At 37.9% G+C, this 26,305-nt stretch overlaps 1 protein-coding gene across 3 annotated transcripts in view; it reads left to right on the top strand.

Annotated features, from left to right (window-relative positions):
• The window catches only part of dpf1 (D4, zinc and double PHD fingers family 1), a 91,647-nt gene that overhangs the window by 43,309 nt on the left and 22,033 nt on the right, over positions 1-26,305 (top strand). For all 3 annotated transcript variants that reach the window (XR_001481678.1, XM_015390140.1, XM_015390141.1), the window contains exon 8: positions 628-759. Coding sequence is in view for 2 of the 3 variants with exons in the window: in XM_015390140.1 (XP_015245626.1) it covers positions 628-759 (132 nt within the window). In the remaining variant the exon portion in view is untranslated. The remainder of the gene's footprint in view (positions 1-627; positions 760-26,305) is intronic.

Below are 26,305 nucleotides of genomic sequence, written 5' to 3'. Positions count from 1 at the left end.
TTTTGTTTTATTCTTGGATCGGGCTTTAAAGGGTTAAAATGGTGGAGGCCACTTTAACTGAGTGATGTTGGCCAGATGGTGAGCAAGCTTTATCAGCTGACTCTGTCGACACATAAATACCTCCTTAGCACTTCAGAATGAGAGTCAAACACAGATACATCAGGTTGTCCTGCTATAAGCACCTCGTTTTAAACTGGTAAAATAGCTTCCTGCTTTATGGGTATGTGGGGAAAAAAATCTCTTTGGTAAGAATTATGATGATTATAATTTTCTTTTTGTAAGATCTTATGGTGTGAGATGTAAAAGCCCCCTTACAGTAACAAGGCCCCTAGTTACTGTAAATTGTATAATGCCATTCTCCATGTTGTTGCCTTTGGACAAAAACATTGTATCTTCATTTTCATTTATTTGTGTTTTCATCTATATGTGAATCCACTGATAAATATGCAATGAAAATTAAAAAAAAGAAAAGAAAAAAAACAAGTAACTTTGGCTAAACAGTCTGAATTAATTTAACAAAGCAAGAAGTTTATGCTGTTTCATAAAAAATTAAATTGTAGAAATTTTTTTTCTATTTGCAAAAGTTTTGATAACATTCTCACCATAAAACAAATGTGTGTGTTGCAGTCTGTGGCAAGAGATATAAGAACCGTCCAGGGCTGAGCTACCATTACACTCACACACATCTGGCAGATGAGGAGGGAGAAGAGGATTCAGAGAGACACACACTTCCCTTTCAACGCAAGAGCAACCACAAGCGTGAGTCTGCCGGCTGAATATTTACCTTTCAGTTGTTCGTCTTTGTCCGTTATCCATATCATGTGACGCTTATGAAGAAACAATGAACAGGAAGTTCTGGGTCAAGAGATTTCACAGTGATTCCAAGTCTAAATATTGCATGATTGACAAATTTGTCCGGAGAAGTATTGCGCTGAAATACAGTGGTTACTGAAATGATACATTTTATATTTGAATGAAAGTGTGTTTTTTTTTAGATTTACTTTGACCGAGTTCAATGAGTCACTGGACAGGAAACAGGATAATCTGTGGCTCTGCAGTCCACAGATTAAGAAACCATCCACATGTACACATTGAAACCAGAAAAAATCAGATCTCAGATTAGCTTTGCAAGGGTTCAATTGCCCTTTAAGAGGAACAAAAATAATGAATGAAATACCAAAATAAAAGCCAAGGTAGGAACCTTCCCACTGAGAAATGGAAATACTAATAATCTAAGACAGCATTCAGCCAAGCAACATGACAGAAACAAACCTAATTTAAGAATACATTATATCCATAAAAAAATAAATGTATTATTAAGTAAAACAATGTAAAAGAATAAGTAATATTCTTCGTAAAATTCAGCATATCTGCTCAAAAAATGTAACTGTTTTCCTTTGATCGCAGTCCTTTTTTTTGCTGCATGTTGTTAGTAGCTGCATGGAAAATTTTATAAGTTTGAACTTGGACCAAAATGAGGACAAAAAGTCAAAATGAGTGGCATGAAGGTTAAAATAAGACATGAAACCGACAAGTCTTGAACAGGGCGAACAGGACATGGCACATAGACAGTGTAACGGATATCGTAATGGAAGAAACCAGCTAGGAACGATGAAAACCAGTGAGCACATATACTGATGTAAAAAGGCTGAATATGGGGATGCTAATCATTTATGAAAAGGAAGCTGAACTAGACGTAAAGAAAATACAGCCTTTCATTTCACTGATGTTAGAGAAATGAATCCAAATAGAATTAAAAAAAACATAATACATGATTAAACTGATGCCTGGTTCACAGAGAAATTGTCAATTAAGAAAAATTGCAGATATTACAGGTTTAGTCCTACAGTGTTTGGCGCACAGTTACATTGTCTGCAAGACACAGCACACAGAGATTTTACTTTAATTCAGATGTTAGACGGGAAATCTCACAAAACCTCTCGGGATCAAACATTGATTTTAGAGTAAATAAAAAGGACCCTTGAGGAAGAAGCAGTGGAGATATTTTGTGTTCTAATTTTAACTGAGAAAAAAAATTACAAAAACAAAAAGATAAACAGAAAAAGGATCAGTACTTTCAACACTTTGCTATGGAGTTGGGTTTTTCCTCAAGATATGCCATCACCTGAGTTTCTGATTGGCTACACGTCACATTTATATTTATCCTCAGGGAACACAAGACTAGGATATCGACCCTTAGGATATCAAGCCAAGATAATCCAACATGTTAAATATCACAGATCTGAGGTCGGAGCAGTCCCAACTGTAATAGGGGTGTTTATAATACTGCCTTAGAGAAAAATAAAGAACACCCAAGAATCACAACAGGGCACTGTTCCCTAACCTCTGGTGTTACAGGAAATGGGTTAACATTACATCCCTTATATACCAACCAGTCAGTGTCAAATAGACATTTTTATCAGATTAGAAGTTATTACAGTCACCATAAATCAAAGATTTTCTTGTGTCATGCTAATGATTATTAGTTATCATCCTTGATAAAAATCATTTAAGATCTTTAGTCTCTATGATTTCACCTAAAGGGCTTTTTAAAAGTACTCAAATTACTTTAACTTGTTCTGTTTTTGTCACAATAAAACCACAAATATATTAATGCATTGGATGCTTTTAAAGCCATGGATGACTTTCCAAAATGTTTGCAATTAGAAGCTAATAAATGGTGCATAAATATTTAAAAACAATTATTCTAATATGCTAAATAACATCCATTGCGTAACTGCCTTCAAAGATAATCTGTAATAATTGAAAGCATGTTTAAATTGGTCATAGAATGCAAAACCGAGTTTACATTGTCATAGATGAATGACTATAGTTCAGTGGGTGAAATGGACGTACGGAGAAGTTAAAATCCATTGACGCCTCCTTTCTCTGCAAATCTCACAATTCTAAACTTCCACCACAAAACGGGTGAATCCAAACGCTGTTGGGCTGTTGGGAAGCATGGGGCCGCCGTTGTCCAGGGAAGCATGGGGCCGCCGTTGTCCAGGGAAGCATGGGGCCGCCATTGTCCAGGCTACCATCACCGGGTCGGGTTCGGTCACTCCGTCCCCCGCTGGCTAACTGATTCGACTACGTGCTGCACTGTAGTCGACCAAAATCCCAGACGATTTTGAAATTCCCCCTGGAGATTTTTTTAGGTATGAAAAGTAGGACATGTCCGGGAAAAAGAGGACGTCTGGTCCCCCTACCGTATCAACAATTTGATGTTTCAGTGAGTGAGTACTTGTTGCTATGATGCGTCTTTGCTCAGCAGTTTCGCTCGTTGTAAACCAACCAATCAGCTCACAGCTCATCTAAATATTCATGATCATACCATAAAAGGAGAAAACCATTTCGTTTCATTCTAGGGCTTTTAACCAGGCTTGCATTAGGGCTCATAGAACAGCAAATATGCCATTTTCAGCCCAACCAATGTTACTCACACTATTTAGAGACCTTAAGGACCAGCACCAATCATTCTATGACCCCTTTAAGGATCTTAAACAATTAAGTTACATGAAAGCTCTTAATCGCTGTTCCATAAATACATTTCTATAAATGACGTATCGATAACTGAGTTTCTTAATAATATTACATTGCGTTTTTTTGAATGTAAGTAAAAGCCTTTTTAAATGATAAAGTAAAAGAAAAACACATCTTTAACAAACAATATGACTAGGAAGTTATGATGACTGCATAGTTAGATGGAAGTATGGATCTAGAATTATTATTTGCTCCCTGCTGGAGATATCTAGGATATCTATTTCTATACAGAGTAAAAGTAAATTTTAATGAGGGCACATTTTTAGTTTAACTGCAGACAATTGTACATTTCTGAACATTAAGTTGTGAAATGAAGAGCGCAGTCGGCTACTCTGAGGCTATTTCACCAGAGTAAGAGAATACATAACCCAGCGGTGTGCAACCTTTACAATTAAAGCAACGTTTTTGACTTCAGTACAGCTCATAAAAGTCACCTAGAGCTGCGAACATTACAAAACCTTTAAAAAAGTTACATTCAGTTCAATTCGGTTTATTTATAAAGCACCAATTCACAACACACATCATCTCAAGGCACTTTACAGAGACAATTCAACAAGATAATACAGTCAGACTGGTTCAGTTTTCTATCTAAGGAAAACCAGCTGATTGACTCGACTAATTTAATCGAAGGCAATCCGTCACACCAAGCAAAAAACAAAAGAACAACAGAAACAAACATATGTTTAATAAATTCTACTGGATATTTTCTCATCTGTGCAATAACCCTGTATAATAATCCTACTATAAAAAAGAAAAAGCTGTCATATGTGGACACAATGTATATACTGTATATATCCATGCACCTTATATCTATTATTTGAGCTGATATAACAAGTAAATTTCGCCACTATGACATCAATCAATCAATCAATCAATCAATCAATCAATCAATTAATAAATCAATCAATTAATCATGTCTTTAAACAACCACTGTCATGATGTTACAAAGTTCAGACCCAAATGCAGAAAACTGAACAGAGAGACCAGGGAAAATGTTTAATGGGTTTTATTGAAGAAGTTAAACAGAGGGAGAAGTGTTGCTCTGAACACTTCTCAACCGGAACTGTAAAGTGAGGGGAAGATACAGCGGTTAGTTCAGGTTCAGTGGGGAATTTGACTTGTGAACTTGGAGAAGAGGATTTCGTTGCCGACTCACGTTTCCAGAGAAGTTGTTGAATCCTTGACTCCTTACTGTGTGGTTCCTGTGTTTGTCTGATTCGGTGGAGGGCGGAACAGGTTTACCCAGAATGCGGTTGTTAGTTGGTGAACGGAGAAACTGACTGCAACTCAGCTTTCCTGCGGTACTTAAACGGGAGAATAATCCCTTTCTCAGTGAGAAGCTCAAACGATCTCTTGGGGAAAGTGGATCCAAACCTCCTGTTTGAACCCCAGCTCAGTTTGAAGCTCAGTTGATCCTTCCAGGAAGAGAAGGTCCGAGAAAACCAATTTGCAGGATGACATCCTGCCGAGAGGCAAAGACAAAAAACAAAATTAAACTCAGGTTGAAAAAAACTCAGTTTGACTCCGCAAAACTCAGCTTGGCTAGAGTACCCAAAACTGGCAAACAATCTGGCGTGAAGGTAGTGGCAGTCAGCAGCTGAAGAACACTCTTAATGAGGAAACCATCAGCAGGTGTGTAAGGAGGCGGACCAGAACCAGGCGCCTCCTGGTGGATGAAGGGAGACAAACACAGAAACACAAACACAAAGACAAGAGTCCTGACAACCACAGTTTCGTTTCAGATTGTAGGTTTAAAAAGAAGGAAAAAGCTTTTATGAAATGAAAATGAATAAATACCTAAAAGATTAGTTTGCTCTAATCATTTTTGCCAAGGTGATGAAGAGCCATTATAGAATGCCTACATGTGGCTCCAGAGCCACTGGTTGCAGACCCCTGGTCTAACCTACAGGAAGGGTCTGACTTTTGTGTTCATAGTTTTGTTTCTAACTTGCTTTTAATATCTTAAGACGCTTACAATCTGTGCACAGTTCTTAGTTAGAAAAGTCAGAGGACATATTTGCACATCCTTCACTGATTAATGGATAAGATTTTTACCCTGAAGCCACTATTTTTCCTATTATGTAATATATTATTTTATTACTGTTTGGGAAACAGGAGATCTGGAAACCTTCCTGTTAGACACCAGAGTCTCTCTGTATTGAAACTAGTTAAATGCTTCAAACACTCTGGAAATAATGTCAAATAAATCTAAAATATTACATTTCCTTAAGATTTTTATCTAGTCACAAAACACAGAGCAGCGTGATATACCAGCACCAAAAGGTACATCCATTTATTATATTACCAAATCCTAAAACTCATAAGAATGTGCTCTGGATTTATGCTTTCCTAGCAACTAAACAGACAGATAGCGTCGCGCACCCTTGGTGTCTTCCCTTTTCTAAAGATTATTCGTATGGAATTTAAAGCCAAATTATCATCAAGCATACCAAGATATTTAAATCAGGGAAAGTTTTTAATACTTCGAAGCTCTTTAGCTGATCTTGTTGTGCATAATAATTACATGACACTTAGTAAACCTGGACGCTTTTACATCATTCTAAAAGATTAGATTTACAGATTAACAACTTTAAAGGTTTTGAGAGTGATTTTTGCATTTCTTAGTTTCTGCATCACAAAATAAAAATTATCTCTAAGGCGGAGCGCTGCGGCTTTGTCTAAAGTCATTTATAAAAAGCTCCAGTCAGTGCAACATACGTTAACCTAGTTGAAACTGCTGCAAGGTTACATATCAGCTTAATGAGAGAACAAATGACACAACATTCAGCAGCTCTGAAGAACAAACAGTAATACTGTCACAAACCTCTTAATCCACAACACCCTTTATAGTTAAACTCTGAGTGTATGCTTTCATTTACAGCACCCAGTGTGGCTCAATGGCTTACAAATTGTCCATTAGTTCACTGGTGCATAATATCATGAGTTCGTAATGAATATCTACCGTATTGTTTACTAATGCCTTCTGCCCCTTAGGCCAGTTTTAGGCTAATGTTATGGAGAGTTTATACCAGCACAGAAAACAGGATAAAAACCCCTTGTGTGTTTGACGATGACTTCAATTTTATTGCTTTTAATTTTCAACCTTGTAAATATTATTTTTTCTACAGCATTTGAATTTGCATTGAAAGTTTTTTAGCATGTTTGTAGGTCAATGCCCCAAATCAGGGAATAAGATGTAGAGCGTTGAGATTGTTGTAGGATTCCCCTTATGTTTTGACTGTCTTTAGAAAATGGAAAGGTAAAAGTAGAAAATGACATCAATTGCACACTTCTTCTGTAAAATCACTTTTCCCCCCAAATTTTATCTGTCTAAATATTTTACTGCAGTTTTTCAGCAGCTAATGAATCAAGCAAGGGTTTGGGTTCCTATGAGGAAGTCTAGATTCAGACCCCTACAGTCTGGACGGCGAGCCATCGAATCGTTGCGCGGTTAAGGGCCGGTTTTCCATCTCCCTGTGATTTGTGCGCAGTATTCTCCTGTGCCTCCATGTTTTGTTAGTTTCTGATCACTCCTTTAAGAAACACAGCATGCGTTTATCCTGAGAGAGGCTGTGCTTTGGTTGGTAAAGTTCAGCGAAATTGCTACAGTTTTCATTCTAAGAAAGGAAACAGAAATACTTACAGACATTAAAAAAAAAAAAGAGTATCTTCCTTCTTTGTTCTGCAAGGTCTTCAAAAGCAAACAATTTGCTCAGAGCAGATAAACACTCTATCTTTTCAGTGTATGCTGCACTGCAACATTGTCCAGACCGAAGCCGTGCTGCCTGTTATTTAATTGGAGGCGTGCTTTTAAATTGGCTTGCCCTAAACAACAAACTGGCCCAGGGTATATAAATATATATTTATATGGTCAGAATGGAGTCCTGGGTCTTCTCACAGCATTTGAATCATTTAATTCTTCTTCCCTTTCCACCCCCCACCCCAACACACACTTCCTGCTAACACAAAAAATGCACACACTGCTTCAGAAAATGCAATCTTCTCTGCTGAAATGAAAAAGGAAGCTTAGCCTTTTTGTCGGTGGGGACAGTGTGTGTGCGTGCACATTTATTCGCAGTGTGTGTGTATGCACTGATGTAAATGTGTGCACGCCGATAGGCATTAACCCAATCTGCTGAGGGTCCACCCTCCTATATTTGCAGCACGAGTAATAATATTAATATATCTACTAGTTCAGAGCAAAACCTGCATGCATAATTTATGCTATGTCCTAGCTGTCTAGACGCTATAGCATGTATGCAGCTACCAAGACATAAGTGTGAGCTGATACTTGAAGAAACTTATCACAGAAGCTGTGAAAGCAGCGCGTTTCCGAAGCGTTCTCTTCCTGTTCTTTACCATCAGGGTGATAAATGGCAGATTATTCCACAAGGAGATGAGATTTTCCTTCGTTCTCTTGGTCCATCTTTCACCACTTTCTTCTCCCCTTCCTCCATCCCTTTCTGCCTCCCCCGTTTTTCCATTTTCTCTCTCCAGTGTTTTGTTTCATCCATCAGCTTTGGCTCCCCTTACAATTATTTTCTTCTTTGTTTCGCATATAACGTCTCTAAAATCAGCCACCATTACGAACATCACCCGTATATATACTAATGCGAGCCACTATAGTGTTTACTCAGACAGAGCAGCAGCATTAAAATTCATGACTGCACCACATATACACTTTTTTTCTTTTGCTCCCAAACAGGAGAAGGAGAGGTTGAAGGTGTAGAGGGAGAGCGGGTAGGGTGGAGGTGCGGAGGTCTCTTTTGGCATTGATGTGAGGTAGGGAGGGGTGGGGGTAGAAGACAAAGAGGAGGTGTCTATGGTGGCTGCTGGAGGTGCCGATGCCGGAGGTCGGACCTGCAACGCTCCACCTGTAAATTGGTTTTATTGGTATGGATTGGAGGAATTTTGGTGGAATTTTCAGGAAAAGGTTGCAAACACTGAGATATTAAGGGATGGAAGAGATCAAAGTATGTGAATAAAAAAATGGCAGGAGGAAAGGTAAGAGAGGGAGGATGGGGGTGCACCCCCCTTCTGTAAAATCAGAACTGATTCAGAGCTCACTTTATCTGGACGGACAGACGGTCCTATGGTGCAGAGCAGCAGGGACTCCTGGTATCCATGCGTGTGTGTGTATTTTGCATGCATGTTTTGGAAAATTGACACACTCACATCAGACACACACATCCTCATTTATGTGTGTGCGGCTATTTCTACCGGCTGGGTGTGTAAATGTGCCATACAGCCAATCATGCCCAACTTCCAGTGTGTAACTGTATGTCTGGGACATGCAATTAAGCCCTTTGAAGGTCAGCTTCCCTCTCTACCTTCTCCCTATTGAAGGTTTGTATGCCCCCCCCCTTCACTTTTTCCATCTTGTGTTTTTAAAATGGCAGCCCCGTCCTCCACCTGCTGCGTTCAGTCAGTTTAATAGAGGACAAGTTTTGATTAAGCTGCATCTATTACAAACATCCATATTAAGCTAAAACTGCAGGTCCTTCTACATGTATCTTTAAGTTTTACCTGAAAAACGAGCACTGGGAAGAAAGCGATGTGATGTTTTATTGTTTCTCTAACTTCTTTCCACCAATTGTTACGTGCTGAACTTTCCTTTCCTCACATTCATGCCTTTGAAAGCACTTTATTTCCAGAAATCTTTCTAATTAAAACTATTCGGTCCAGATAGAACAGCTTTTTAATTATTGAGACAATGAGGCAGAGCTTGATTTTACGTTATTACATCATGTTCTACTCACCCATATTAGTTTTGTGTAATTTAGAGCCGTTCTGAAGATATTCCGTTAGGTTATATCCAGGTAACGTCTTCCTATGGGCAACGACTTGAAGGCACAAACTAAACTGCTCATAATTTATTTTTTATGGTACGCCAGCATTAATAACATGTAGGCGAATCACTGTCCCCCAGACATCTACGGTTATATTTTTTATATTTATATCTTTTAAAAACAAAGCGGAGTGTGTGTGACATCATCAGCGCACACAAGCTCCGTTCATTCATCCTGTCCGCTAAACTGCTGCTAGTTTTACTCACATGCCTGGAAGATGTCTAGTGCTACTACCACAGGTGATCTCGCTCTCCAAATGGAATAGAACCAGATTAGCTAGCCGAATGAATAGAAGGGGTAGAGCGTAGTTCCTGTTACGACTTCAGAACGGCTCCAAATGACAAAACTAATATGGGTGAGTAGAACATGATGTAATAACCTAAAATCAAGGGCCCAATGTAAAAAAAAATGGTGTTCCCCTTTAAAGGAATAGTACACCCAAATGATTAGCCTTCATTTTCTACTCACCCCCATGCTGAACAACACTCTGGAGTACTTTTTTTACAGAAACTGCGGCAGACCAAACCAGATGAAAGTGCGCATTCAGCGTCTGCTCTGCCAATAATGCAAGCGTAGAAGAAGAAATGTGCTGTTTACCTGTGCAAAGAAAGAAACAACGAAAGAAAAATGTCTGAGGACTTCAGTGTTGAGGAAGAGCATGAGTTCTTTGCCGAGCTGAATGCGCACTTTCATCTGGTTTGGTCTGCCGCGGTTTCCGTAGCGTCGTGAACGCGCTTTTAGGAAATCCTATACACTACTGTTTATGCTCTAAAAACATTCTAAATGACTTCGTTTCGAGTAAATTCTGGATGCTACCCACTCAGGACACTTGGAATACATCGGACGAGCAGTATGGAGGAATATTGACACGTTTTTTGTGGACTTTTATGGACCTTTCTGTCTCGGGCGCCATAGACCTCCATTATTTGAATGTCAGCAGACAGCAAGAAGCCTCCCAGATCTCCAGATGCATTTGAGATATCAAAAAAGTACTCCAGAGTGTTGTTCAGCATGGGGGTGAGTAGAAAATGAAGGCTAATCATGTTTTGGGTGTACTATTCCTTTAAGCTAAGGCCAGTGCACGGACTTTGGGTATGACAGTGCATGGTTAAATCTAAAAATAGCTTTAAAAGAGAACCCTGTAAACTGCAGCTGGAACATTGAACCTAAGATTCTACATAACACTTTTAACATATAGGGACAGTTTGGTTGTATATCTGGGATCTAGCCTTTAAACAGTCCATTGTTGAATGCTCCTTCAGGGCATTTAAGGTAGGATGACTCAGACTCTGATCAGCAGGAGTCACTTTGATCTACATGCCTGAGAAAATAATGAGACAATCTGAACTGATGCTAGAATCCTGATAAACTGAGAATCCATCACTTCTATGATTTGTTTATACTTATTTTGACAATTATGCTCTTGAAATTACACTTTAAGTATTTTGAAAACATTGTGTAAAAATCAGGGTTTTAGCTTATTTGTGTCAATTAGCATGTGATGACTTTGCTTTAAAGGAAGAAATAAACGTCTTTTTTAATACTTTCTAGTATAAATGCATCAGGCCAAGCCTTTCAAACTTCAAATAGGTGATGGCCTGTAATACATGCAAATAATAAATATACACTGATTAGAATTGAATGGCTGAATTTTGATCTTTAGTTTTTGCAAAGCGTTGAGCTATCGGTACCCATTCATGCGAATTTGGATTTCTCTTTCAGTGTTGTGATATCAGGAAGCTTTTTTTTTTTTTTTTTTTACAGCTTGGATTACCCTAATTGTAAGCATTTTTTTATATGCCAACAATATTGTGAGAGAAATTTTAATTCCCTGTGTCTCTAAATTGCATGCTGAGATTTTTCAGGTGTTCTTCTAAAAGTTTCTCATAAGTCTTTGATGACTTTTTGGTCCATTCTGCTATAACCCGAATCAATTTGTTTCACTGATAAATTTTGCACTCATCCATCTTTCCAAAAATGTAAAATGGGACCACAACCACAGCTTTGTAGTCCAAACATTAGCTTGGTGTCAGTTGATTATTATTTTCTCATTTATTTGTTCTTATTTAATTTTTTACCCCTTTTATTTCAACCTTCTGGTTTATATCTTTAGATGTTGCTTCATATTATTTTTTTTCCCCCTATAATGCCATTTTTCCTTGTGAAGTGCACCAGTCCCTCCTGCAGCAGAACACCCACTCATCATTATACTGTGATTTGAACTTCACAGTGTTTTGTTTTCATGTTTGTAAGATTCCATCTCTTTCCTTCAAAGGTTATAATGTCCAAACTCTCCATTTTAAGTTTCATTAGGTTAGAGGACTTGCAAAAATGTCACCTTTTGAGAGAAGCATAAAAGTAGTTTTGCCATCAATGGGGAAACTGTTTAATAAATTCAGTAAAAGATCCCCTCTTCTGGGGTTAATTCACATGTTTTGCACCAAAGCATCCATCTCTGGAACACAGAATCTGTCTTCTGCCTGAATGGTCTGCTGCCTATACATTCCCATGCTGTTTATGCCAGCATGTAATTGTTTGAACAGATGTGGTGACTTTAGCCAGCTGGAAATTACACCCAATGATAAACCAGGCTTAAAGAGGCTCACAATTCTCTCCCTGATATCTCGGCTGATTTCCCTTGATTTGTTTTCTGATGTCACAAAAGGAAACGGTGTGTTTGATGTGTCGCCGTAAAACACAGACTCTATTTAGTTTTCATTTAACTCAAATGTTCTGAAGTGAACTATCACAATATTACAGGGAATTGGGGCTTTTACAAATAGTTTGAAAGTGTAATTATCTTATTTCACTGAACTTCTGACTTTGAAGAAGAGAAAATATTCTCTAAAGGAAATTCTTGCTCATTATTCTTGTGTTCATGTCATTGTAATTTCGGTTATGCTACCTAACAAAAACAGAAAATAGTTACAGTATCTCTGGTTTGATGACAGACAGTGAAAACAGAAAAAAATTGAGTTTTTATTTAGTAATGACATGATTTCAACTCTAAGAATGCCCTAAGTTGTTTTTTTAGCCTCCTTAGGGTTATTAAATATTTACATGAGGAGCAGAGAGGACGACTTGCTGCTGTTGGACATAAAACAGGGTTTTACCCAAACCAAGGTGTAAATTTTCAACTTTCTTTAGCATTTTTATTAGCCGTCAGTGTGTTTAGTGGGGTTAGCAGCATTACTAAAACATCGACTCTCTGCATAGAGCCTTACAAAAAGCTGCAAAGGTTTCTAAATGCAGTACAACCCCAAACTGTACTCTGTTTTGCCCTCCAGTCACTGTACATCTCTCAGACGTTTTGATATGGTATAGAAAATACATTTTTCTTTGAAATAGCTCCTTATAGCTTCCTACATGCTCCGAATTTATTTAAAACACCTCAGTATAGCTACATGATCTGGTAGCATTCAAATCTGAGAGTCTTGCTCTGAGTTCACTGATCAGAAAAATATTGCATTTTTGAGTTTCAGACAAGCTAATTCATCGATTTGTAGATGATAATTTTTTTATTTTTTCCATTTTTTAAAGCATCTGTAGTAAATAAGAATTGTTTCCAGACCACAGATTTATAAACATCCAATTTTTCCTCCTCTGGGGTTGGGTAGAATTACTCCTTAAACTTTTAATTAGATTAATTGATATTATTCAGTTATTTAAATAACCGTCAGCTAATTTGGTGATGAAAATCAATTGTTACTGTACCTAGAGTAATGGCACACAGGTGGCATTTGCTGAAGGAGTACTCCAAATATTTGTTCATTTAAAAATTGCTTTCTCAAAGTATTTCTTTTTACATAAGTAGACTAACTAAGAAGATATTCATTAGATTAATAGATTACTAAAATAATAAACTGGTATAGCACTAGGCAGAATAAACCCTAATTTATCATTTCTATTCCCTAATCTAATATTTACCAAATAAAGCCCCAGACTGTTTAGGTGCAATAAATAAAGTATATTAGCAAAATGTTTCACCAAAAGCTCTGTGAGTCATTTGTTAGATGTTTTCATTACACTATAATAAGAGGTCTCAGTATGGTTTTTATTTTAATATGCAGCAAGAAGAGTTATGCTGCATCCAGAGGAACTCAGACATGATTACTTTATCATCCAAAGCAAAGAAATATTGACTCAATGCGCACTTTTTGCCCATGCTCAGACAGTTTATTTGTTTTGAACTTTTCACATACTCTGACATTCCCTCTAAGGTTTTGATTGGTTAATTGTTGCTGCTGCTGCTGCTGTGTGGCGCCAGAGAGAGGAAGGGGAGAGATGGCTGTTGCCTAGCAATCTGGTTGCCATAGATACCGCCAGTGCTCCCTCCTAAAGAGTAAACAGCTATGTACATTGAAAAGAGAGAAAGATGGAGAGGAAGAGGAGGAAGAGGAGGAGAGGAGCAAGGGGGAGAGTTATGGAAAGATCAGAAATTGAAAGAAGAAATAAAGGAAAGCCGAATCTGAGAAGTTCAAGTGGTAGGAAGAGCATAGAGTCGCTCAGAGGAGTTCATTAAAAATAACATAAAGAATGGGAGGAGTGAGAGAAAGCAGACAAAGAGAGAAGCAGAGCGAGGCACAGAGTTGAGGACCAGGAAAAGAAAAATCTCTTCATGATTCATCATATAGATCCCCCCTGACACTCTGACTGCTAGGGAGAAGGCAGCGTAATATTGGAGTCTGCTTCATTTGGCATTCTGTCTCAAGATGTGGAGCTGTGGCTTTCTGCCTGGATGTTCTGTGGTCCCTCAGTGATCTTGGCCATGTTTGGAAAAGCCAACCACAGCACACCACCCTCCCACCAACTCCATCATTGCTTTCCATCACTTTCTGGTCGTTCTTTTCCTCATGTAACTAAAACAAACTGTGACTTTAGCATTTTCAAATAAAAACAATCAGCAACCATTACAGATAAAATGATCTGTAAGCAACACTAATTATTACTCTGAGGGGTATTTTTTTTTTTATCTTTTTTTTTTTTTTTAAATCTTGAACATGTATTTGGTTCTTTCTATCAAACCTGGTGCAGAAAACGAGGCTTTAAAATTCTGCTTGGAGTAAACAACTAAATGAAAACAGCTTCCACCGACTAAAACTCCATATTTCTGATCAAAACCGTCTCCCAAAAAATGGGATGCTGCGTTTCCCCCCCTCTTTTTTTGTGTGAAATTCTCCCCTTTTATGCACTCCGCTTTGTCCCAAGTGGTAATTTCTGACATTTCCACATGATGGTGCAGGCCCGGAAACGCTGTACAGTGGACCATGAGAGGCTGGGCGCAATTCAAACAGGATTTCACAGTCACATTCCCAGCCGGCTTTCTCCCCTTGAACCAAATAGGATTAATAATTTGCATTTTAACTCTTTATCGACGGGGACATTGCTCTGTGCTGGCTAAGTGGCTCTTTCCTGAGAGTTTGCAAATGTGAGCACATTTGCTCAAAATAATCACACAAACACACACACACATAATCACGCCGTAAGCTTGTCTAAGGCTGATTTCTTTATATGGATGATTTATGGGAGTGGTTGCATGTCTGTGTGCGGGGGGGCATTCTGCATGTGTTTTCTGTATGTGCACGCATTAGAGGGCTGCAGAGCCTGATAGATAGACTCTCTGTGGTGTGTGTGTTGTCTTGGGTCAGTGTGATTACAGTGCAGCCATATATCAAGTTTTACTATGCACCAAAACAGCCTCCGTCCTCTTTACTTTGCAATGTCATCTCAGCACACTAACTCACGTTGCACACACAAAAGAACACAACCGGTCCCATAATGCACCGAGAGTTACGCAAGCTGCTGAGTGGACACGAGCGGAGGTAACACTTGTTTCTTTGTGCTGTGCATGAAAACGGCCAAAGGTTAGGAAGGGTGTGGTGAAGATAGAGATGGGGTTTAAAACGAGCAGGTTTTAGGGAGAAACAGAGGACTGGTGTGGGGGGTGGGTATGGGGGGGGGGACGGCACTGGCACAAGCATTAGTGTGACAACAGATGGATTGCAGCAAAGAGTTCCAATTTCCTCTCCGAGAGTGAAGCAGGAGCAGGCATCTAAAGAAAAAGAAAAAAAAACAACAGAAAAAAAAAGAGATGAAACATGAAAAGTGAAGAAAAAATAGAAGCACAATGAAGCGTAGAAGAGATGAAATCAGAAGCAGAGAGAGGAGTAGCAATAATGAGAAACTGCAAGGAGGAAGAAAGAGGAAGAGGATGGCAGGAGGACAGAAGCAGAGAGAGAGAGAGAGAAAGGGAGGAAGGAAGGAAGCCAGTGACTTTTCATCTGTGACTGACGGTTTCCATCTGACTGCATCTCTGTCTCCTTCTCTGCATAAAAAAAACCCTGAAAATGTCTCCTTAAGCGTTTGGGGTTCTGTCAGTGTGAATGTGAAGTATGTGCTGCTGGTTTGTGCCTTATACTTTCTCCTGCTTTGCATACATCCAGTGTCTGTTGTCCTCTGAACAATATCTGCTACTTTAAATATATTTCCCTATGTGTGAGTGTGTGTGTGGCTGCAGAGAGGTTAGAGAGGCTCTTGTGCGTCGTGTTAAAATGAACAGGGAGGGAAACTGGAAAGCCAAAGTTATTATGCAAAGGCATGGTGGTAAATCTCTGCATGTGCACGCGCTGCTTACTGTATGTGTGGGATTTTTGCCATGCATGTATGTGCTCTCATTGTGCCTGCTTGCACTACCCCTCAGAGGCTTTCCTCATTAAGCAGCAAGGCGACAGGAGTGCATAGTGTGTGTTTTCACATGCTGCTGCTTCGATACAACATGGACACATTTTTTCCCTGCTTCCTTTCCTTCTCTCCTATTCACTTCCTCCTCATCTTCTTCCTCCTCATTTTCTTTTTTTCACTTTTGCTCAAACCCTACCCCCTCCCTGCCTTTCCCCCCTCCCACTCCTCTTTATCATTTCCTCCTCCCATCTGAACCTGCTATACTGGAAGCCCTGTGGTCCTGAGTCTAAAGGAAAAATACAACAAAATGGCTACTGTCTGTAAAGACTTTGCCTACTTTTGTGTAACTGCTGCGAACCCCCACCCCACCCCCGTCAAATGTATTCACTTCAGTCAGTCCATTAAAAAGCAAAATGCCATTTGAATGTTTATGCATTAGAGGTACAATCAAGCAGCGGAGATGGAAATTGAAAAAAGAAAACAAACTGGAAATATTAAAAGATGCATTTCAGAGGAAAAACCCAGAAATATTAATGCACACATAGAAAGGCTAAGAGATATACTTACTGAACAAAAATACTTTTCTTAAGAAACTTTGAAAGAGACTGTCATTTCAAGAGACACACTAAAATCTACCAAATATAAAAAAAAAAGATAACTTGGCATCCAAGTTATCAACATCCAGCCCTGAATTAAAGGTTCTATAAAACTTTTCCTACCAAAAACGTCTCAATGTTTAAAGTTAAAGCAACACTGTGTAAGTTTAGGTCATACTTTACAGATTTAGCGCCCCTTGAAAGCAACTGGCAACCCTCTACTGTCGCAAAATGAACCTGTCTCATATGATGATTGGGAATTTAATAGCAGATAACTTCAGAGCAGCAGATTAGATTAGATTACATAGAACTTTATTGATCTCACAATTGAGAAATTCACTTGTGACATCGGCTCTTATAAACAACAGCAGGTGCACAAAGGAGGAAAAGGTGCATGAAGTATCAACATATTCTCATTATCAGTTCGTATGAAGTCGTACGAAAAGTTATGCACACTATTTTATACGTTTTGGACGTTTTTCCTCAAAAAACCACATCAGTGTGCATGCGCTGGCAGACAGAAAAAAAAGCAGATCCGCGGACGGACGTAAAACTGGAAAAAAAAACAGTGCAATCATCACTTATTCATGTCTCTAACTACGTTGCTTGCTGTTTTATATCTTAGGGTTAGAGTTAGGGTCAGGGTTAGGGCTATTTGTAATTTATATTCTATATTCGTGAAAAAAACGTCCAAAACGTACGAAATTACGGTGCATAACTTTTCGTACGATTTCATACGAACTCATAATGAGAATACACTGGAAGTATATACAGTGCATCCATATATATACAGTGGATGGTAAAATATAAAGAAGAAGAAAGAAGAAATTATATATAGTAAGGATTTAATGTATGTTATGTATAGGTATCTTATGCTGTGGCAGGTACAGAAAATGTGAAAAACAGGGCATCTTTTGTTAACTAAAAAATTGTATTAATTTTTAATTGCTTTACAGATCACTTTCTCCTCAATTCTGAGTGAGGGTTGTCCTCTGGAGTGAGGAATGAACTATTTTTATTTGCCTGCAGGGATGTTATTGGTCTTAAACAACCATTTGTATTGAGCTTAAAGTGAAGAGAATGAAATGCAATTTTAAAAGAATGCAATTTATAAAACTTAATCTGAAAAAAAATGTTAAAAGTGAAAATATAAAAAAGGGTATAAGTTGTTTAAAAAAAAAAAAAAAGATAAACCACTGAGGTAACTGAAATAGGTGACGGCTCTTGCAATGCAGGATTATTGCACAGGATATTAAATAGTTATTGCACAGTTATTGCAGCGTCTTTACTCCAGGTTATAGTGCAGTGGCATTGTAAAGATTGAGAACGCCACCATATTCACCACTTTCGATTAAAACCTACATCAGAGAACCACATTTATGTCTGATCTGTTAAGATTTGCAATGTCTTTTGTTGACTAACAGCAAACTTTAGCTTAGTACGTTTAAGGGGAGCTCAGACTGCCATAAAGCGCCACTCTGTGTCCCATTACTCATTCAGTGACAGATCAGACTCTCAAGTTACATAAGGAAGATTTTGCGAAGAGAAATCCGCAAATATCATGCATGCCAAGTGCTGTATACTAATGTAAAAAAAAGAAATCCCCTCATATATCTGATAGTAAAGCTAATTGTTTGCTCAAAAGTTACACGGGTTTACTCTAAAGTTACAAAAACATGGACAGTTTACAGATTATAGTGCTATCCTATTTGAACTGAGGATTCACTCACCACACTATGCTGGATGCTTAAAAATGAAGGTAAAACCTATGCATGTCAGCCTGTTGGTAATTTCTTCTGTAAATATTTGAAACCCACCCCAAATAGAATGAAATGAATATGAACATGCGTACTGTTCATATCAGATCCCAAAAAAAGCTACAGAAGTCACTCAGAGATGTGACAGGACTTTAAGTAAAAAAAAAAGCCTTATTATGAAGCATTAATTTTTTAGTAAGCCAGATATGTCAAACTAAGCAGAAAGAAAGGCATAAACCAACCGTTACCATATAAGAAGAAGCAGAAGTGAAAAATGGATGAATCAGTTAATCAGCTAATGTTGTAATGTTGGTCTTCTCTGTATAGCAGATTGAATCCAGTGTGGCTTTACTTTATTTAGTGTTGATATGTGGGGAAAATATGTTTTTTTTTTATTATTATTGTTTTTAAATATTTTTAAGCAAGACTGTACACCATAATCAATTCATCAAGGTGATAATCCTACCTTTATATATTCTGCATTCAGGCAGGCGTTAGCTCTGGGAATCCCAGTGATAGCTCCCTTGAAGGTGGCCAATCACTGGGGGATACCCCGCTGCTGTTCAAAGCATCTGAAGATTATATAAGTGTTTTTTTCCAGGCATGTGATAAAAACTGCAAATACCATAATATAACATTTTTGCCCAGAAGTTTTGACACTTTTAGATCTTGTGTAGGTATTAATTCTAATATTTTTCGCCACACTTTTCTTTGCAGTTGAATAAAAAAAATCTCTCTAAATTGTAAACCTAGCAGAGTGTAACCTGTTAGTATATTTTCATGCTCATTTTTCATGGTTTTATGATGACAGCGTCTCTCTCGCATCTCCAGGATTAGCGTCTCTTATTGGTTGATGTGTCGCATTGAGCTGTAAAAGCTCAGATCTTCCAACCACGTTAAAGCTTGAAGCTTAGAAAGCCTTAAGAGCACCCAAACCTGCAAACGTGTCAAGACGTTCTGCACAACAAGGCCCTTTGACTCTAGCCTCGTGAGACCATCCTGATCTCGCGAGCTTTCAAGGTTTCACTCGCAGATCAGTCTGGAGACTCTCCGTTAAAGAAAATTTGGAGCCGTTCACCAAACGAACGTCCAATCAGCGTTGGCTTTGAGGGGGGTTGAGGTGTGACGCAACAAGAAGTGCGACAGTTCAGTCTAAAGAACATGGCGGCTTCAGCCGATGAAAGTAGCGTTAGCGTGGCTATCGAGCAAGTTTTATCAGAATTACAGAGTATTTCTTCACTGAAAGAAGAGCAAAACACTGCTCTGGAGGCTTTTCTCAGAGGAAAAGATGTTTTTGCTCTTCTCCCGACTGGTTTCGGCAAGAGTAGCCTGGCTTGTGGTTGTGTTTTCGTCGTCGCTCTGTTAGTACATCATATGCTTGGTTGATCTGATTGGTTTATTTGGCCCGTCTATCACCAACATAGGCCAATCAGCTAACCAGTATTTTTTTGCCCCTTCCCAAAATTACTTCAACGGAAGGTTTCCAGATGGATATGCGGAGCAAATCCAGCAAATCCATCTGCCGGAGTCAGGTTACTTTGACTCCAGTCCATCATTGACTTTGCATGTAACTGGATGCCCCTAGTGCCCAAATGGCATTGGGTGTGACCACACCATCACTGATTGGCTTGGATAATATAATAATTTAACTTTGTTGATCTCACATTGGAGATATTTCTCTCTGCATTTAACCCATCCCCTTGGGGAGCAGTGGGCTGCCATCGTTGGGTGCCCGGGGAGCAGTGTGGGGTTAAGGGTCTTGCTCAGAGACCAAGAGTGGCAGTCTGTGGGAGTGGGGCTCGGACTCAGAATGTCAGGATTCCAAGCTCTATTCCCTAACCACCTGGCCACCACTCCTTTTTTTTTTGGGGGGGGGGGGGGTTTGTGAAGAGTATCCGTAAACATAAACTTACAAGTCTTACTGTAACTGAATCTTCCTACCAAAGGATTTTATTTAAAGAATTTCTTTAAAGATATAGCTGTATACTTTCTGTTACTTTCATGAACATCCCCCCAGGATAACATATTTTTTCTCCTTTTATCTAGAATGACCATTTATTTATCTCCACTCATCTTCGCATCAAGTTTTATTTAATCCTGCAGAATGAATTGATCCCACAGCATAAAGCTCCCACTACCGTGTCTACCAAGGGGACAGTTCGATTTAGGATTTCTCTGACCCCAAGAACCTTGTTTCTCATCTTACCATCCATATAACAGAAGATTTCCTCAGGCTGACCATCTGTTAATGAAAATAAAAAAAAGGTTCCTAAACCTTTCTTTCTGGGGGTCTTTTTAGTGTACAGAAAGTTTTCACCCCGACATTACCCCTAACCCCCAACCAACCTTTTCAGCAGTTGAACATAACGTCAGCTGCAGTAAATAGTTGTTTAAACAGTTAATCAACTATACTTCACAACTACCATATTTTTAAGTCAAACTATTCACTGTGTGAAAAAATGCAACATTTGCTAGCCATACTTTTTTTTTTGAATACCTTTAAAAAAGGTTTTTGATTCCTCTTTTAAGATTTCAACTAATTGGCTCTTGACCTTATGGCATTTGAACGTCAAAGGTGGTGAAAGGCAGTAAATTGAAGGTTAATATCAGACTAAAAATACTGATCTGGGATATTGACTTGTTTGCATTGTTAATCCACTCTTTTCTCATCACTAAGCAGTTCCTGTTTGTCTCCCTCTCACCAACTAGTAGAGCAGTATTTGCTGCATGATTCAAAAATAAACCTGTTGAACCAAAAACCAAGGAATAAAAAAGATTCATCTCTTAAAGATTGGATCGTTTTATCTATTTTAAAAGCATTCAAGATAGATTTCCTCATATTTAATGTCTTAAAAAAGACGGTAATATTTTAAGCAATTAGGTCAGACAGCAAAGGAAATTAGCGCTCCTTTGAGCTACATTTGTAAAGACTTTTTTTTAAAGGAATATTCAGCTCTTTGCCTTAAGCATGATAAAAGTGATTTGAAAAAGATGAAAAACAAGAGAAATAACTTGTTTTTGATAAAACTTATAAGACATAAGTGTTTGAAATTATGTCGCGAGAGCTCGAAAGCAAAATAACAACAGATTGTAATGAAGGAGCAGCATAGAGGAGGAAAAAAGGAGAAAATGAGACTGTTGGGGGGAGAAAGGCAGGGAGAAGGGTTGGTGTTATTTGGGGGGGAGAGGGGCCATTTGAGAATTCATCTCTTGCTGGATAATTCCCAGGAGGATCTCTCTCCAACACTTGAAAGCTGTGAAGTGTGCGGTTCTGCTCGTACTCCTCCTGGTAATTGGAAGAGAGGAGGGGAGGGAGAGAGAGGAGAGGATGGTCAGGTAAAGGAGGGAAAAAAAATTTGGGGATGAGGGGTAAGTAAGGAAGGCAGGCATTGTCAGGAGAAAAGGTTGAATTAAAAACATCATACAGCTTTTTTCTTTCCTCCCTGGGTCACTTTATTTCTTTCCTCTGTTACTTTTCTTTCTATTTTAGCTCCACATTTCCACTCCTCTATATTGTCTCCCTCTATTACTATTCTCCTCCCTCCCCCCCCTCGGCAGCACTGGCGTGTCTGTGGTTGCAGGCGGCTTCTGAAACATGGCCACAAGCGTTTAATCATTGATGGGAGATTTTTTTTTTTCTTCTCCTTTTGCGCAGGCAGGCCAGCGGGCAGCCTCGACTCACTCACGTACATCAGGACCTGCTGATTCACTCTCTGGAGTCCTTGAAATCACGCAAAAAAGGGAGCCAACAACGCAAACAAAGACACACACAGACAGATAAAAAGAAAGAAAGGCAGACAGAATGTGTTTTAGACGTTAGAGTGTGTCTGACTGTCTGTCTGCTTTTCTCCCACCAGGGAATCTGAGATGCAATCAACAGCAATTAGCCCAAATAAAAGCAGTGAGATAAAATAAATTTGTTTGGTCACAACAAGATGATAGAAATGTGTTTGCGTTGGCCTCAGGCCTGCACGCCTCGGCTCTGCAGCTTTACACATCCTCTTGCTACTCTCAGCAAACATCTGGTTCTGTTGGTTTATTAATAACTAAATACACATCGATGCACGGAGCCTCAACCAGCACCCTCTCTGCAGCTTCTTCAGTTTGTTCTCACATTCAGGTCCAAAATTATCGACTTTAGCCATGCAAGCTCTGCAGGAGAAGCTATAATATTCTGATCTTTTTTGGCTCTGCCAGAGGATATTTTGTTGTTAGTTCAACTTTATAAAAATGTTTACTTTGTCAGTGAAACTTTGGAAAACGTCTCAATCAAAAAGAAGTTTTAAGGCTAATTTTATTGTTTTCTCAAATTAAATTATTTTCTTCAAATTTTTCCATATTTTGTTTTCAAATGTTAGAATTTCAAGTTCCTCTTTTTTTAAATCTGATTATTACAAATTGCATTATTTTTGAATTGCTTTACAGATCACTTTCTCCTCGCTTCTGAGTGAGGGCTGTCCTCTGGAGTGAGGAATTAACTATTTTTATTTGCCTGCAGGAATGATATTGGTCTTAAACAACCGTTTTTATTGGGCTTAAAGTGAAGAGAATGAAATGCAATTTTGAAAGAATGCAATTTATAAAACTTAATCTGAAAAAAATGTTAAAAGTGAAACTATAAAATAGGTTTTGGAAAAATAAAAGCTAAAGAAACATCAAAGTTTGTTATTAAGCTTTTCAAAGTTTCATTTCTGGATTGCACTTTTTTTTCAAATTTCCTTTTAGAAATTGTGTTTTTTTTTGTTTTGTTTTTTTTTTGCTTTTAGGAATAATTGAACATAGTTCAATTATGAAAGTACTGAAAAACACTCCATAGCCAAATATTAGAAACAGTTGGAACATGTCTAATATTAGTATTTTCCTAGATTCAACATGCAGCTAACAACTCAAATACAGTTGTTTTTGTTTTTATCTTACACCACATCACTGTACACATTATGCCATTTAAAATACTGCCCTAAATGCCATTTTTTTCTTTCTCATAAGCACTTCAGCTAACATCCTATCTTCACTCTACCCCATCAGTGAAACCCCTCCGTTAGCAGCATTACATTAGAAGATATTACGCCTCCAGAGTCTATGAACTTAAAGACTAACGGANCACTGGACACATTAGGCAATTTAAAATACATTCCTAAATACCATTTTTTTTACCATCAGTGAAACCCCTCCGTTAGCACCATTGCATTAGAAGATATTACGCCTCCAGAGTCTATGAACTTAAAGACTAACGGAATAGAATCAAACTGTTATATGTTCAGTCTGTGGCCTTATAAAACAAACTATCAAAAAAAAAAAAAAAAAAGAGAGTACAGCTAATGTCGTTTAGTCTGTAGGATGAACATATATTAGTTTTTCCGAAAAAGTTAAAAATAATCCACTGGACTTCATTTCCAAGTTTGAAGACATTTCGCTTCCAGGAAGCTTTTTCATATCAAAATGTCTGGATTAGAGTTGAGTTCGAGGCTATTTGGAATGACTATGACCTCGATGACTGAGGATCTTCACCAGCATACATTTGTTTTTCCATTTCACCAAGGTTTTATATTGTACGTAATGTATTCATTCACTCACACAGCTTAAAACAACCATTTAACTTTTCTTTTTTTTTATTAGGATTTCATTTCGAATGTGTTTCCATATCGAGAGGCTAGATGGGCTTTGAGTTAAACCATTTCATTAACACTTTAATCGGCTAACAAAACTTTCAGTCTGCTAACCCAGTTTAAAAATGTGAACTCTGGATTAGAACAGAGGTACACTGATTAATTTCATCCCACAAATGATCTTTTTGTTAATGGGAGAATTTAATTTTCATTTGCTCTTTCAATATGTTTAAAAAAAAAACATTGATACAGAAGATCCTTTGAAATGAAATATATTAAAAACTAAACAGTCAGATTTCTTTCATAAAAGGTACACACATGCATGAGAATCATCAGGCCTGTAAAGGTATGTGAGAAGCCTGATCTTTTACCTGCGGATGCCTTGTTGCTAAATGTTCAAGATGATATTTTCTAATAGGTAAAACAATAACCCTGGATTATTATCAGGGATTATCAGGCCACAAATAAGTGATAAACACTGCAAAAGGTAATGGCTGCACATGATTTAGACAGTTTGACTCTTTACTGGAGATCTTCTGTTACTGCTAAGATAGAAAAAGGGGGTAAATATTATACAAACAAACACATTTAGTACTTCCTGGCAGAACTGATCAGGAGCAGCAGAAAGATGCCTTACATTGATGTCCAGGAAAGCAAAAGACAGTATGTCCCCGCCATCATCGAACGTCACCCTGGGTGGAGAGCCACTGCTCTGATTGAGCTGACATCGCTGCCCGCCCCCAAATATACCTTTGTTAATTATTTCATTATTCGTCTGCCTGATGGATCAATTTAGAGTGGTGTCTCTATGTCCTGCAGCCGCATCCTCTGTAGCCGTAGTTTCCTGTTTGCAGGATTTTTAAAATAAATTGTGGACGTCTAAAACTTATACTTATAATATTTTTTACTTTTTAGTCTTTTTGAGGTCCTGTGATGTGGAAAAAAGCTTTAAAAAGAGCTATAGTGACAATAATTTGGTACTTAACCGCCACCTTGTGGTATTGTTAGCAGGATGGACCTGGTGGGAAACGATGTCCAGTTCTGAGAACGAAATTCATATACTATTTTCATATTATATACTTGAACAAAACTTCAACATTAATACTTATACCCCAATAACAATTTATGTTTTTGGTATTTCTTCTAAATCAATGTATTAAAAATCATACAGTCCTGGTGTGTTTGCTCTATGCAGGCTTCCTTTGTTAGCCAACACTTTGAACATGGTAGTCTGCAGGCAGTTCTTTTCCTCTGTGATCGCTGGAGGACTGGGCCACTGGGAACTGTGAGCAAATGAAGAGGGCAGCACCTGCCTCAACACCTTTGATATTTAATGGAAAGGTCACCAAAAAAAAAAACAAAATGTGTTGCATCAGCGCTTTCACAAAATAGTCAGTTATCAAATCAACAATGGTCTAAGAATGATGTACGATTTTGTTGCTCTTGATTGAATTTTTACTTTTTAACGTAGAACATACTTAATCTTCATTCATTTTCTGTTTTCTTCATTTTGTTTTGGTATCATCGCTACTTTATAGCTACTTTGTTTTCAGACAGAATTGAACAATTTATTTATTACACTAATTTGGAGCATCTCAGCTCCTTTATATTCATCAAATAAAGATTTAAGCCGATGGGAAGCAAAGTTTGTGAGGATTCATTCAGTAGACTCACACTCAAACAACTAAACATGTCACAGTAGGACTTTTTTGGAACTGCAAATCCAATCAAAGCTTTTTTATCTCCAATACTAAACAGCAGGTTTAGTGTAATAACACTAAAACATCCATTTTGGAGCCTTTCCTTCTTCTTTTCTTTTTTGAGTGCATTTATTTCAAATACATAAAGTTTATTGTTTGAATAACATGTAATTTGATCATTATGCAATTCAAACAATAAAATAGACTATTTAGTATTATTGTAATACATTAATTATAAATACATAAACCTAATGATTATTTATTTTAAAGAAATAATACATTAAACTAATGAATATGCATCATAAGTTATATTTCATATGTTTGTAGTAAAATTACCCCCAAAAAAGTTTAAGGGAATTTGTTAAGTAATTAACTTACATAAATCTGAAAATCTGGGTGAAATGTTCTTGTGAGTGAAGAAACGAATATAGAAATAGGTCATTATAATTTGGTGCCCCAGATATCAGTGTTCATATTCATTAAAGGAGAATTCCGGTTTTTAACACTTTTAGCCCATTTTCTGTAGTGTCCAGGATGAAATCGAATGATCGACACCAAAATTTTGACAATTGG

Source organism: Cyprinodon variegatus, unplaced genomic scaffold, assembly GCF_000732505.1.
Source record: "Cyprinodon variegatus isolate N-32 unplaced genomic scaffold, C_variegatus-1.0 Scaffold486, whole genome shotgun sequence".
NCBI classification, from domain to species: domain Eukaryota; kingdom Metazoa; phylum Chordata; class Actinopteri; order Cyprinodontiformes; family Cyprinodontidae; genus Cyprinodon; species Cyprinodon variegatus.
This window is presented reverse-complemented; position numbering and strand designations above follow the sequence as displayed.